Source organism: Passer domesticus, chromosome 11 (assembly GCF_036417665.1).
Source record: "Passer domesticus isolate bPasDom1 chromosome 11, bPasDom1.hap1, whole genome shotgun sequence".
In the NCBI taxonomy this organism is placed as follows: Eukaryota; Metazoa; Chordata; class Aves; order Passeriformes; family Passeridae; genus Passer; species Passer domesticus.
Genome location: NC_087484.1, coordinates 9,326,004 through 9,340,496, shown reverse-complemented (window position 1 = coordinate 9,340,496; position 14,493 = coordinate 9,326,004). Strand labels below are relative to the sequence as shown.

Here is a 14,493-nt window from a genome sequence, read left to right as displayed (position 1 = left end):
TCCTTCTTTCAAAAACCCAACTGTAGTTCTGGTTGGGTAGAACTGATGCTGTTCTGCAGGAGAGGCAGGAAGGGATGCTGATGTAACATGGTTTCTTTTCCATGGAAATACAGGTTCATTTATAAAAGGTTTGCCTCTGGCAGGAGACTTAGTGTCTCTGTAATGCCAAACAGCAGTTTGCAGAATGTCAGATGTCTCCCAGATTGTTTTGCTTTCAATGAAAGAATACATTTCTTTTTGAGGAGTCTCTTCTCCACCTGCACTGCTGTGCACAAAATATTTGATTTCTGGGAGGTTTGGGCTTGTGCACCAAGGACAGAAACAATGTCTTCTTAGGCCTAAAACCTGATAGGTTTTGGAATATGGTGAAGGGGACATACCAGAGTGGTTTCTCTTGAATTGTATTTTAGTAGAGTCATAGTTGGGTTCCCATGGATTTTTTTTCCCTTTTTGCTTGTGTGTGTAGAACCCAGAGCCTAAGGACCAGATCTCAAAAATGATTAAAATTTTAAGTGGGGAAATGGCCATCGAGTTACATCTGCAGTTTTTAATACGAAACAACAATACAGATCTCATGATCCTCAAAAACACAAAGGTAAGAGACTTTGTTAAATATGGTTGTCTTGGATTTATCTGATCCATCCTGTGTTGCTTTTGACCATGCTGCTATTGTTTTTAATGATAGCCTGCTATTAGCATGTTGATATTTTAATTAGTTTTTTTTTTTTATTAGTTATAGAAACTCATCTTTTTCTCACTTTTTTTTTTTGGTGGTTTTTTTTTTCATCTGTTCAGTAAGATGGGCAAAATTTACCCTCCAGATCTCTGTCAGATCCATTGCAAATGCTGCTGGTTGGGAAGGGAGGAGTCAGCCAGGACTATGGGTTACAGTATGTTGGTATCTTGGTTGAGATGTTAGGTAAGCCCTTCAGCTTGGCAAGGAAATCCTGATATGTAGTAAAAAACCAATATTTCCATGTGGGAGGCAAAACCAATCAGATACTGTAATGTAGACAGAGTTAGTGAATGGAGTAACTGGTTTTGTTTTAGAAGGTGTTACTTAAGGGTGGGCAAATGAAAACTTACAGGTAAACTAGACTCTTAAATACTTACTAGAATCTGTAGGAGAAGTTTTTTATTTGTGAAATAAGATGCACATTGTCAGTAAAAGTAGTAGGGGCAAGTAATTGCTTGTTAGTGGGCTCATCTATTTCAGATGACATGTCAAATGTATTGGAAAATCTTTTCCATCTGCTGGTGAAGTGTTCAGGATTCTGCAGCAGAGTTCTGGGAACAGCCTGGGAACGTCAGCAGCACTCGCTGTGAGTGCTCAGTTCTGGGAAGCAGAGCAGGGTGGTTCTCCAGTTAAGTGGCAATTTGAATAATCACATTTCTGAAAGAAACTCACATAAAGGATCATTTTGCATGGGAAAGATGGCTAGAGGATATGTTAGAGTGTATTAGCAATCTATTAGCTGATTACAGGGAAATTGCTGGTTAAATTGAGGATCATTACAGTCCATTTTTCTACTGTACTGGCAAGCTTGTTAAGTGACCTTGGGCAGATCTTCTGCTGAGTGATGCTACTGGTTGTTCTTGTTCTTTCAGGATGCAGTAAGGAATTCCGTGTGTCACACTGCAACTGTTATTGCAAACTCCTTTATGCACTGTGGGACAACCAGTGACCAGTTCCTTAGGTAAATCTATGCCAAGGAAGCTGCAATGTCATTTAGAGGTGTTTGAACAACATTGTCTCCCTTCTTAACTTGATAGGTCCAGATTGGTAACTGCAGAACTCTGATGGTGTTAGAGAATTGTTTCCTTTTCTCTATTCTCACAAACTGGCTTTGTTTAACTGCTAACTATATGAACAGCTTGGAGGGTGAAGGTCTGGAATTTCTCTTCTCTCTGTTTACCAGTTAGAGAGTTTCTGAGATGTATCTTCTTATGGTAGAGACTGACAGTACTGAATGACTGTTGTAGGGGAAATGCTAGGGCTGACCTTACAAGGGACTTTAGCAGAGTTTCTGCAGCTTTCCTGAAGTTTCTCCCAGATAATTGATGGACTGCATATTGAGCAGTTCTCTGTCTTTCACTGATATCACCCATGTCTGGAAGCTTGACTACAACCAGGCAAAAATCAGGAATGATGAACGAGAGAGAAATGTAAAGTGGAAATGTGGTTAGCTGCCTTCCCTTCTGGAGCTGCTGTTTAGTTTGAAAGCAGTCTTCAGTGCTCTTAAACCCTGCTTACAGGACTAGGAACAGGCTGTATGAGAAACTTTGTATAAGCTTTCTCTTTTCATCTTCTAGAGACAATTTGGAGTGGCTGGCCAGGGCCACTAACTGGGCTAAGTTTACTGCTACTGCCAGCTTGGGTGTTATACACAAGGTAACATTGCATTCATTTCCATCTGCTCAGTCTAAATGCTTGACTTGTGAACACTGCAAATGTGGAAATAGGGATTCTGAATGGTGCCTGCACTCCAGTGTACCTGGCACAGCTGTAACATATTTTGTGTCTTTGCACTAAAAAAGCTGTGTTTATATTATTTCATCTGACATACAATATAATTTATAGTATGTTTGCTGAGAATCAAAAAGTTGCTGGGATAACATAGCTCAAGGAGAGAGTATTTTTTCTAACTCTTCCTTTGTGAATTGAACAGATTTAATAGTTTCTAGGTATTAAAATTGCAAGTTATATTGGGACATAGCAAAGTTCCTTACTGTAGTAACTTTCAGTTGCTTGAACAGTGATGTGTGGCACTAAAATACAGATTTTAGTGGAGAAAGTAATGGCTATAACACATGTTTAAATATTACTTTGCTGTTTTTTCACATTTCACTTCCCACTGTCTTCCCTTCCTGCTGGACACTGGACATCCAGGGTCATGAGAAAGAAGCATTACAGCTCATGGCAACCTACCTGCCCAAGGACACCTCTCCAGGGTCAGCCTACCAGGAGGGAGGAGGCCTCTATGCCTTGGGTCTCATCCATGCCAACCACGGCGGGGACATCATTGACTACTTGCTGAACCAGCTGAAGAATGCCAGTAATGATGTGTGTACTGGGCTCTGCAGTGAGCCTTTGTTTTGTTGGCAGTATGCAGGAGGGTGCTGGCTGGTTTAGTAGTGGGGGGTAGAGGTAATGAGGCAGCAGTGTGGTACTTAAACCTCCTCTGAGTCTCAAAGGTTGGTCTTAACAATCTGTTGCTTAAGGTTTAGGTAGGATTTTTAGGAATTCTTACGTACTTGACAGTGACTGTAGCTTCATCATATTTACTACTTGTTTTATCTGCTTTGTTTTGCTAGTGGACCTGCAGCATTCAGGCACTGTTATTGTTTATAGCTTAGTTGTCAAGGAAATAAGCCACAAAATGTTTCTGCTGACATGACCTGTAGTTCTAATGCATCTTACACAATAAGAAGTGTTTTACTTCTGCACTTAGTGTTTGTAGACCTCTACGAAAAATATCTTTTTAAGTTGGGAATAGATCTTTGTCTCAGCATGCTGCCTCTTTCTCCTTGTTGAATCTAATTACTTTTTTTTTTTAAATTCCATGAACAAATCTTACTAGTCTTACTGTAAATGTATCCATTGTTAGGATAAAAGAGGTTATAGACTGTTTTTAAGTGGGTACCTTTTAACCCTTTTATTTAAAAGCTATTAGTAGATAGTGGTTTTTACACATGGCACAAATTTTTGGTTTTACATAAATCACTCATTGGGGGAGAAGATTTTGAAGTTACTAGAAAGTCTTCTGTGCTGTGTGTTAAGCTTCTGTTACATGCTGTTTAAGGGCTTTTGAACTGTTTTTCTTCTATTTTCTGCCTCTTTCACTGGACCTGCTGCCTGAGACCATGAAAGTGCTATTTCTAGCAGGTCAAGAGATCATTTTGGGTTGGTTTGGGGCTAAAAGGTTGCAGATTTATATTGATGGAAAGATGTGTGCTTCAGCTGAAGCCATACTGTTCCCTGCTTTCTGACTGAACTTGTATGTGCTTCTCTAGATTGTGCGACATGGTGGCAGCCTGGGCTTGGGGCTGGCTGCCATGGGGACAGCACGTCAAGATGTGTATGATCTGCTGAAAACAAATCTGTACCAGGATGATGCAGTGACAGGTAAATGTTCTGCTTTCAAAGCAAATAACCATCTGAGGCCTTATCAGGCACCTGGGGTTTTTTGGTCATGTTTTTTTCCCCCAGGTTTTCTGTTAGCAGCATAGATTGTTTCTAGCTGTGTTTAACTTACTGACCTTTTCCTGATCATTATGGTTCTTTAGTTATGTGTCAGTAATGTTCAGAGATCCTGTCATGACTGGCACTGTGGCAAGTTTTGATAACACAGGCTAGGTCTTTAAACAGCCCCTTTTTTGCTCTGTTCTTTTCTTTGTCATATGCTTTTTCTTTAGTGTGACTGTTCTCCAGAGCCATGTGCTTTTTTGAGCTGAGAGTTAGGCTTGGAGAAGCTTGTGGGAGTTACTGCTGCATTGGTGGGGCTCATAGGAAAATTATCTCAGCAGCTCTTGGCCCAAGGAAGGGATAATTGAGCTTGAAAAGTACTAAATTGCGGTTACAAACATATTTTGCCATGAATAATGGAGTTGTTAGGCATGGTGATGCCCAGAAGTGATCTATTGCTACATCTGGGGTGTTTCTCTAGATACAGTGTTTATTACTTTTGGGAACAGAGTTGACTTTTTTGCTTCTCTCTGCATTTCAGGTGAGGCAGCTGGCCTGGCACTGGGGTTGGTTATGTTGGGATCTAAAAATGCCCAGGCTATTGAGGACATGGTTGGCTATGCACAGGAAACCCAGCATGAGAAGATCCTGCGAGGCCTCGCGGTTGGAATCGCTCTGGTCATGTATGGGAGGATGGAGGAGGCAGATGCTCTCATTGAGAGTCTCTGCAGAGATAAGGTAAATTGAGCTGTGACTTCATCCCTGACTCTTGTGTTACCTGGCTGACCTTCTGTCTGTGAATCTCCAGCTGTGGTGGGTTGGCTCTTTTGAACCAGAGAAGTTCTTACATAAGTGTGAAGTAGGACTGTTTCACAAGTTCCTGCACTCTGATCAAACATACAAGAATAATACTGCTTAGTTGTGTATTTCTTTAGCCTTATGCTTGGTCTTCATAGTCACGTGAGCAGCTGCAGGGAGTAGATCAGGATGTAGTGGTTAAAAACTGACAAGACTTGCTGCAGGTGAGTCATTTCAAGGCTCTGGCAGTGATCATTGCAGATAGCAAGTAAGAAGCAGAATGACACCTCTGCCCTACACTCCTGCAAAGCCTGCAACATAGCATGATCTCTGTCCCCCTGAACTTAGTAATGACAACCCTGCTTTGGTGATTGCCCTGTTACTTGTCCCAAAGAAACAATTAACAATGAGGCTGACCTGTGACCTGTTAGCAGGTTCAAGACACAAGAGTGGAACAGATTTAAAGTTAGAATTACTGAGTCACTGTTTGGATGGATGTGAAATATTGCTGCTCTCTCTTCCAGGATCCAATTCTCCGTCGTTCTGGCATGTACACTGTGGCTATGGCATACTGTGGCTCAGGGAACAACAAGGCTATCAGGCGCCTGCTGCATGTGGCTGTAAGTACTGTGGCCTTAGGAGCACATAGGAGGAAATCTGTGGTCAGGAAGCAAGCACATTGTTTTGACAGGCTTTGTGTCTGCAGTGTTAATATTCTGGTCCAAATCAGAGATTTTGAAGTGATGAAAGCTTTACTTAGTATTACAAGCAGAGCTAACAGGGAGGGCCTTCTGACATTAGGGTAAATAGACTTTCTAACTTTCAACTTAGTATCACAGAAAAGGAACCTATTAAAAATTAAAACGTGAACCTAAACTACCCAGCTAATAGGTTTGGAGTGAATAGTCTATGTAATGATGGGCTGGAGAAAAAATGAGCTCTAAAGGATGAGGTCTGTCTGTTCTTTGATCATCTTGCAGTTGGTGTGCAAACACAGGTGAAGCTGTTTGGACTAAGGCTGAATATGATTTTAACTAACTTTCTCTATAATCCTGTCTTCTTGATTAACTGACATCTGGCCTGAAACATGGTATTTAGGTGTTTTAACTGTATTCTGAATATCCTGTTTTTCCTTTTGTAGGTGAGTGATGTGAATGATGACGTGAGGCGGGCAGCTGTGGAGTCACTTGGTTTCATTCTGTTCAGGTAAAGTGTCTTCCTTGGTCACTCCTGCAGCCTTCAATTTAATGTCTGCTACTTTTCCAAAAACTGAGTATGCTTCTGCTTTCACAAAGTGACTCAAGTGCTAATTGAAAGAATTCTTAAAAGTTAGAAAACTGACAGATTGGTTTAGGATTAAAAGCCTTCCTTAATGTTCCAATGTTCAGCAGATGCTTAATGAGTATTTCTGTAGGTTTCTGGACTTGTGGCTTAATTGTCTGAACAGAGCTAGATGAAGTTGACAAATAGAATGAAAAATTAATATTTGCAGGAATGAGAGTTAATTAAAAATTAAATATACTGTGTTTGTGCCAAGCCTCTTAAGGGCAGCAGTACTCAGACAAATATATCTGCCTAATGGCTATCTAAAATGTGGTGACTTTGATTAAGAAAAAAAACCTGAAGGACGACCTCGAAATAGTCTTTGTTTCTTAAGTATCCACTGTTAAACTCTGAAAAGTTCCTGGACTTACATTGTAACATGAGCCAGAAACAAAATCATCACAATGTTTCTTTTGGTTGTCTAAAGTGAAACCTGTTGCTGAAATGGTATTTTCTAGTGCTCTACAGGTCCCTTGGCTGAGAGGTGGTTGGGAAATTAGAAGGTTCCCCAAGGACTGCACCTGCATCTGTTAATACAATAATCTGTGTAATCTGAGCACTGAGCAAAACTGCAGCCTTTGAGTGTGGCTGAGAGGAGTTGGTGCATACATGGGTCCATAACTTAAAATCATTCTTCACAGCTTCTTTTGGGTTGGTAGCTGTCCTTAAAAGCAGGATGAGAGGTTCTTAAAGATGGGATTAAAACTTGGGGCACTGATGTGAGCTGTCAGCTTTTCTGTACCAAGTTGTTCCCCACATGGAAGTGACTGCGCCGTTCTGCTCTATCTGAAGGATAATTGAATGTGGTTTGCTAAGAGGACAGATTCTCTCACTGGGCAGCAGGTGTCTCTCAAGTGCTTCTGCTCTGTTGCTTCCAAGCAGCACAGCTCGTTCCTTGCTGCTTAGGGATCTCTGCCTCTCCTGAAGCCAAGGGGTTTGTTTAGCTGACTTCTGTATCTGTGTACAGAACAAAAATTCCATGCATGCCTTCCATAGTTTCAGGCATCTTTTTTCAAAACAGGTTGTGACAAAGCCTTTTTGAGCTCAGATTTCAGTGTAATTTTTCTTTTCGACAAATGCAAAACACAATTGGACATGGATAGCTCTTACCAAAAAGAGAAACCTTCAAGGCTCTGAGCTAAACTATTTACCATGTGCTGGCATCTAGCTGGAACAACATAGTTCAGGGCCTGTTCTCTCCATATCCATCACTGAGGAAATGGGTGACACCATCTGTGACTCTTTCACCTGCTCTACAGTGGTTCAGATGTTGTCCTGCCTTTTCCCCTCCCTTTCTGGAGACTTGCAGTCCAGAACCTACTTGTGCAACAAGGAGGAGCATTTCCTTGTAAATCCTAGTGTCCATCTTTCTTGGTAGTCATGGACTAATGCTTTTTAGCTGATCGCCATTAGCTCCTGGAGGCAAAAGGTTTGTGTTAGGCTGTGGTATTTCCCAACACTTTTCACTTGATAACTAGTTGTGTGCTCTGGCCCAGCTCAACAATGCCAGTGTACAGAGACATAAAGACCAAGTGAGTTGTGAGTTTGTCAGATTTCATGCCTAAAATGACATTTCTTTCTTAAGACTGTTGTTTGTTGAAGTCTAACTGGATTTACTTGTAAAGGCCACTAACACAGCATTGAATACTGGCAAGAATCAGTGATTTGTCACCTGCTGGGTATACAGAGCTTCTGAATGAAGTGTTTTGTGGTAGGAGGTGATCAGGTCTGAGACACAGTGGGCTAAATCCCAGAAATTAGTCTCATTTTAAGTGAAGGAAACATGACTGAAGTCCTATGAAGAGAGTTCTCATTGAATTCCTTGTATGTGGTTCCAGAAAGGAAACTGAATCCTTTCAGGATTGAAATAAGAGAATACATTTGTTTAATGCAGTCTGCGTTTTTCTTGGGGAGTTCATGGCATTCATGAGGTTGAGAATGCTGGAGGTGTGCATTTGTCTGCTGGACTGTACACTTATGCAGCCTCAGACTTGTGCTTCTGTCTGTTCCTCCTATAGGAACAGTAAAATCCATATAAGGGTGGAGGGTACACAGTCAGAGGATGATAATTTCCTTAAAAGCACCATTGCTTGAGCATGACAGAACTACAGCCCACAAACTCACATTGTGTCATAAATACCCAGTTTGTTTTCTCCTGTTGTTACAACTATCTATGAATAAATGTTCTTCCTCTTGCATTTGAACTAAAAGTGTTGTAAACATCACAAAACTGCTAATTTTAGGTAATGCATCTGCATAGCAGAACATTCTGTAAGGCCTTGCTGTCCTTGTTTTCCTCTGTGAGTCTTCCTTGCTATCACATGTGTACAACCCTGCATACACTCACTCAAGAGCCCATCTTGACTTTTATTGTTGGTAATGAAAACAGCACAACATTGAAGTAAAATGTGATAAAACATAATGTAATAAAACATGACATTTAATTTTTAGAGCAATAAGGTTTTGCTTGAATTTGAAGATTACCTCTTTTATATTTTTTAAGCATGGTAATTTTTTTTCATTAGGCTTTTGAATTACTGGGAACATACATTCTTTTGTATATGTGTCTTTCTTCATTATTCAGAATTCATGAATCAAGGTTTAGGTAGAATATTCTCGTCTAGGTTCTTAAGTTTTACCTAAGAATTGGAAGATTAAAAAAGATTACAATCCCTGGAAGGATTGGGGGAGCAGGGGTTAGTGCTGCTGTTACATTTTCACTCTGGGATGTTGGATGCACACTTGCCTGGCTGTGGGAATGTCTGCAGTCACCCAGGTTTGCAGAGCAGTATCAATCACACTCCTTGAGTGCAGAATATGTTGCAGTGCAGGTCCTATTCCTATAGCACAAAAGCTTCCTTGTCCAATTCTTGGGCTCCCCAAAGCTTTCCAGGGGACCCTGTGTGTGGAATTGAACCTTGACCAGCAGCATTGCTGCTGTTAATTCTGGTTTTGCTGACTGTTTAGATGCAGTCCATAGATTCAGGCTGGGGATGGAAAGCACAGCTTGCTGGCTATAGGACTTGGTGTGGTTTTTTTCCCTTCTTGGCTTAGTCCCATACAAAAATTAGGCACTAGTTATTAATTTTGAAGCAGTTAATTTTCATGCCACTATATTAAATGATTAGAAAATGTTCAGGTGCAAGTGAATTGTTTCAAAACTGCCTCATCTTTTCTTCCTTTTGCCATCTAAAAAAAACAGTCAAAATTGTGTGGAGCAAAAACCTGAGACTTCACATCTTCTCTCTTTTTGAAAATGGCCACCTCTTACAAGAGACACTTCTAAGTAAAATGTTATTGTAAAGTGATACAGGGGCACCAGTAAAGCTTTGGATGTTTGGAGCTTGCAGTGTGGGTGCAGGGCTGAACAAGAAGCTGTGTTGTGAAATAGGAAGAAGGAAAATGATGTATTGACTTGGCTACTGTAAGGTGTCTCTGTTTTCCCAGTCCTGCTCCTTTTGCCATTGATCACAGACAGCAAACTTACCTAATTGTTGATGTTTATATACTGGTGGTTCTTTCTGCTGAAGTGGTTTATGAAATATTTATGGTTGTTGGAAACAGCATTTAAATTGCCTGTGATTTTTGGTCAGCTTTTAAAAATTATTATGATGCAATGGAAAACATGATCAATTTCAAGTGTTTTGCTTTTTAAAAATTGAAATACTTACTTTTATAATAATTTCTACCACTTTAGATCGTGAATTGATTTTTGTTGGTATTGCAGGGTGAGATGTGATTGGATTATGTAGTCAGCCTTATTTTTACATTGTTAGAGCAGTGCTGCAGAATATCTAAACACTTTATATACAAAATGAGGAGGTAGATGTTTTATGGATAGAACAAATCTGATTGGTGGAAAGCTTCAGTGTGGGATGGAGCAGTACTTGCAAGCATGAACTCAAAATGTTTAATGCTCTCATAGCAGTTGTTATATCCAGGGGAATGAGAGTCATGGTGAAGTGGGACTTGAGTTGTAGGATGCTGCTGTTGTCTTCATGCAATACTGTTGGGAAAAGGCTGAGGGCAGGAGAAGGAACAATGCAGCCTCTAGAGAGTCCCAAAAGGAAGATGTAGTCTCAGTGATAAGTGTAGGCTACCCAAACATGAAGAACTCTGCATGGCTTCTGTTCAATTTTTCATTTTAGGATGATGCAAGTGAAATAGTAATGTTTCCTGCTTTTGTATGCTTTGTGTTTACATAGCCTTTGGTATTTTAAGGCTATATATTTGTTATAAGGCAAACAGATCAGATACTTGGATTTTATTCCAGGAAGACTGGGACAGTTTGTTTTCTTTATATTTTCTAACCTACCTTTATCCAGAAGGCAAATAGCAGATGATCTGGGTAATTGAGTGTGAGGCTGACAGTCACTCTAATGTGATCTGCACCAGTGACTTTTTCAGTGTTTTAATTGTGAAGAGGAATTTAGTGAAATGTAGCTGCTTGGTAATGCTTGCATAGGAAAGATTAAAAGGGTTTTGTTTACAATCCAGCACATTTTATCTTGTCATATTCAGTCTTCCTGGTAGAGGAGAATGAAGGTCCTTTTCAAAGAAACAGTAGCAGAAATCTTACTGTAATCAGAAGAAGCCTTAGACTTTCACTGAAGTTTTGCAGGGTTTAATGAATTTGAAAATGCGTTACCATTACCCGTGTAGAGCATTTGTAAAGAGGATCCTTTAGAGAGTTTTTTAAGAGCGTGATGTTTTTCAGAGGTTGGAAAGAATCTGAATACCTGATGCATGGAATTGTAGCTGTGGCTTGACAAATAGGGTTGGCATGAATTATTAAAAATAAGAGTAAAAATGGACACTTTTAGCAAGCCATCTTTCCTATTTTTGTATCTAGCTTCCCATTGTAAAATGAAAGGGCTTCGTCTACTCTGCAGGGCAAAAGTCTTCCTTTTCCACTGCAGAAAACATTGTTTTTCATGGGAATGGACACTGATAGTAAACACCATATTGTTATGCCAAGGCAAAATTATGGAAGTTACTTGTCTCCTGACTGTTGTTTTTGCCATGTTAATGATTGTCTAGAGAGCCAAAGGGGAAGTGAAACAAAGGAGGGCTTCTGAGAAGTTGTACATAGGCATCTTTATCAATATGAAGAAAAAAGTCTAATGCTTCATGATAATATTAAATCAGTGCTGAGAACTGGCCAGAACTCTGGGACTCTTGGCTCCAGCTAGCAAGGTAAAAAGCCAGAGTTCTGGCAATATTCTGCCTCTCTGGGTTCCAACATCCCAGGTTGTTCAGCATGCCTTTACCATGTTTACTCTCCTTACACTGCTTTTCTTTTTAAGTCTGATGTTACATACAGCAGCCTAGAAAAAGATTTGGGGGAGTTGTGTTTTTGTTTTCTTTTACCAGCTTGCAGTGACGGGGATGTTTCCACAGTATGGTAATGGTGTAGAAAAGCAGCACTGTCTGTGAAACATTATAAAAAAATCCTATGTGCCTCTTGTGTGCAGGTGATACAGCACCAGCTTGTAGGATCAGCCTCTTCTCAGTGCCTTCTGCTTAACACTTGATTTTAACTGTATTTGTATTTGAAAATTGGTGCTAGTATGGTCTAGTGTGATGTAGTCAGGAAAAGTTTTATACTTGTAGGATATAAGATAAATGAATAATACTTTTTTCTAGCTGCTTGTAAGTTTCCTGGTAGCTAAAGGCCTGCAGCTTCTAGATGGTTCAGGACTGACTTCACAAAATGCATTTTATGTCACATCACTATAGCTGGGATTAGCTGAATTTCTTGCTTCTCTGTTTGTGAGTGATTAAAGGTTGGGATATTTTTTGGTTGATTTCTGTTTCATGTGCATTTTGTGGCTCTTTTGTTTAGTTTTTTTGTAAAGTAATCCCTTTATTTGCATTTCAAGACACTGTTAGGTTTCAAACTCCATTATTTTCCTCTCTGCAAGACTGCTGAGTCCTTATGTGCATATCTGTGCTGTAATTTTTAATTAGGTAGGCAGACAGAACATTGAATGTCTCCTAATGTATTTTAAATAATTAAACAAAAAAACAAGCACCATACTTGTCCATTGTTCTTCAAAAGTCTTCTTCCCATAGTGCTTGGATGTTGCAGACCACTTTTGACTTTTATCTTGCTTTTTGGTAGTTTAAAAAGAAATTAAATATGCCAGATAAAGGTCTTTGTGATAGCAAGAAAAATTGAACTAGATATCTCTAAGTTATTATTTTATGGACTTTATTATTTTGTTATTTTATTGCCTCTATATATTATACAATAATAACTTGGAGTTATTATTGTATTGAGACTATAGAGCTGGCCAGGTGGCTGATTGGCTGTGGGTCAGATTTGGAAAGAACTGGCAGCATTTTGCTCCAGAGAGAGGAATTCCTTTCCTCATTTGTGTGTGTTAAGGGGGAAGTGCATGACTCTTCCTTCTATAGAAATGGCTTGAGTTCTAGAGCCAAATGACTGCAAAGCTTTATCAGTTATTATACTGCTATCTTTTGGAAAAAGCTGTAAAATATTACAATGCTATGAAAATACTCTCACTTTGCAGACAGCATATAAAAATATATTTTATAAATTTGTATTATCTAAAGACAATCCTCATGGATGTAGTCCTGAGCCTCCTGTTGTGCTTGTTGATGCCTCAAGAACAGTGTTGTCTGTAGTTACCATACAACAAACTGGTGCTTTCTTACAGGAGCTTGCAGTGACTCTCCCATCATGTCTTACTAATGAAGGTGATGTCTTTGTCCAAAGCTGTTCCTGTAGATACAGTTGCTAAAACAAGATCTCTGCTGTCCATTATGTTTTCTTATTTCACAGTTCTGCATCTTCATCTTTTTTTCTTGCTCTGTCCTGCTTTCCAAGGCTGTTACCTGAATTCTCAGCTTGTTTGCTTTGCAAGTGGACAAGCTCTGAGCAATATCTTCTTGCACTTAGCATGTTAAGTGGAATGTTTTCCACTTGGAAAGTGGAAGCATGGAATGTGCATGGTTTCATGGCTGATGTGTTTCTGTCTGTGGAGAAATTTTCTTTCCCTGTAGAAAGACTGGATTTTTTATTAGTCACTAGTCCTTTAGATTGAGGTTTGTTGTTGCTGACTGAACTCAGTAACAGGAACATGCTGAGTTTCTATTTACAGTTACTACAATTGAGAAACCTGTACACTGGCTTGAGAAAATGCATCTCTGTTGGGTGAGACTTCTTCAAGGATGATTTCCTGTTGGTGGAGGTCTAAGCACTGATTGCAAAGAGGCCTTGGAATCTTTCTCTGTGGGACATTTAGGGCAAATTACTCCTTGTGTAAGACAGATTGCAGACTTGACAGCTATACAAGAACAGGGTCAGACAGAAAAGAGCTGAGTTACCTCTCAGTTTTAGTATGTGCTGTGAGCCAGCTGTGATGTTTCTGCTGGAAAGGGAAAATATAAGTTGCTGCTCAAAGCAGGTGATTGCAGCCTGCTATATGAGCATTTTTTTGTTTAATTAATATTGATTTATTTAAGTGTCGAGAGAGTTTTCATAGATGACTGCTTCTTGCCTTCTGACTGCTGGGCAATAACCCCTCAGGAATGGTGTTTGCCTTTTGGTGTTACTGCTCATGAAAGTGTCTTTTACAGCTATCACAGTCCATCCCTTCTGGCTTTTCACTACAGAATCCCCTTAAACAAATTTTGATTAAGTGAAGAGGAGGGAGAGCAGTTAGAATTTACTCTGATTTAAGTGACTGATGATTATCACCAAAATTGGGAAGAAGAAGACAATTTACTGCAAGTATCACAGATGTATTTTTAATACTTTTGCCTGAAAATCTCTGGCAGTTGTTACAGTAGGTTCTGTTTTGAACTTGCATATGCTTTAAATTAAATATATATAAATAAATGTTGGAGGGACATGTTAACTTTAGTACTTTCTGTTCTGCGGATGAAAAAAACCTAAGCCTTTTGCTGTACATAATTTTAGTGTAACCAAAGAATGCTGAAAATATTAAAAATGAAAACAAAGCCTGAGCTGAAAATTTTACTGTAAATGGAAACTATGGAAAAAATGGTGAGCTGGCTGCTTGATGTAAAAACTCCAGTACTTTGGGGAAATCAGATTTCTTTTCCCAAAGAGTCTGGAGCTGGAGAAGTTTCTGATTTCCCAAATAACAGACTCTGGTAGCTTTTATGGTTTGTGAAGACCAATTATTTCTATTAAT

The 14,493-nt window shown here is 39.6% G+C and overlaps 1 protein-coding gene across 1 annotated transcript in view; it reads left to right on the top strand.

Moving 5' to 3' along the window:
- Positions 1-14,493, top strand: part of PSMD1 (proteasome 26S subunit, non-ATPase 1) — a 64,405-nt gene that overhangs the window by 8,672 nt on the left and 41,240 nt on the right. Inside the window, exons 9-16 of the mRNA XM_064385543.1 lie at positions 467-595; positions 1,609-1,697; positions 2,314-2,392; positions 2,891-3,064; positions 4,015-4,126; positions 4,728-4,924; positions 5,509-5,604; positions 6,126-6,190. Of these exons, the coding sequence (XP_064241613.1) occupies positions 467-595; positions 1,609-1,697; positions 2,314-2,392; positions 2,891-3,064; positions 4,015-4,126; positions 4,728-4,924; positions 5,509-5,604; positions 6,126-6,190 (941 nt within the window). The remainder of the gene's footprint in view (positions 1-466; positions 596-1,608; positions 1,698-2,313; positions 2,393-2,890; positions 3,065-4,014; positions 4,127-4,727; positions 4,925-5,508; positions 5,605-6,125; positions 6,191-14,493) is intronic.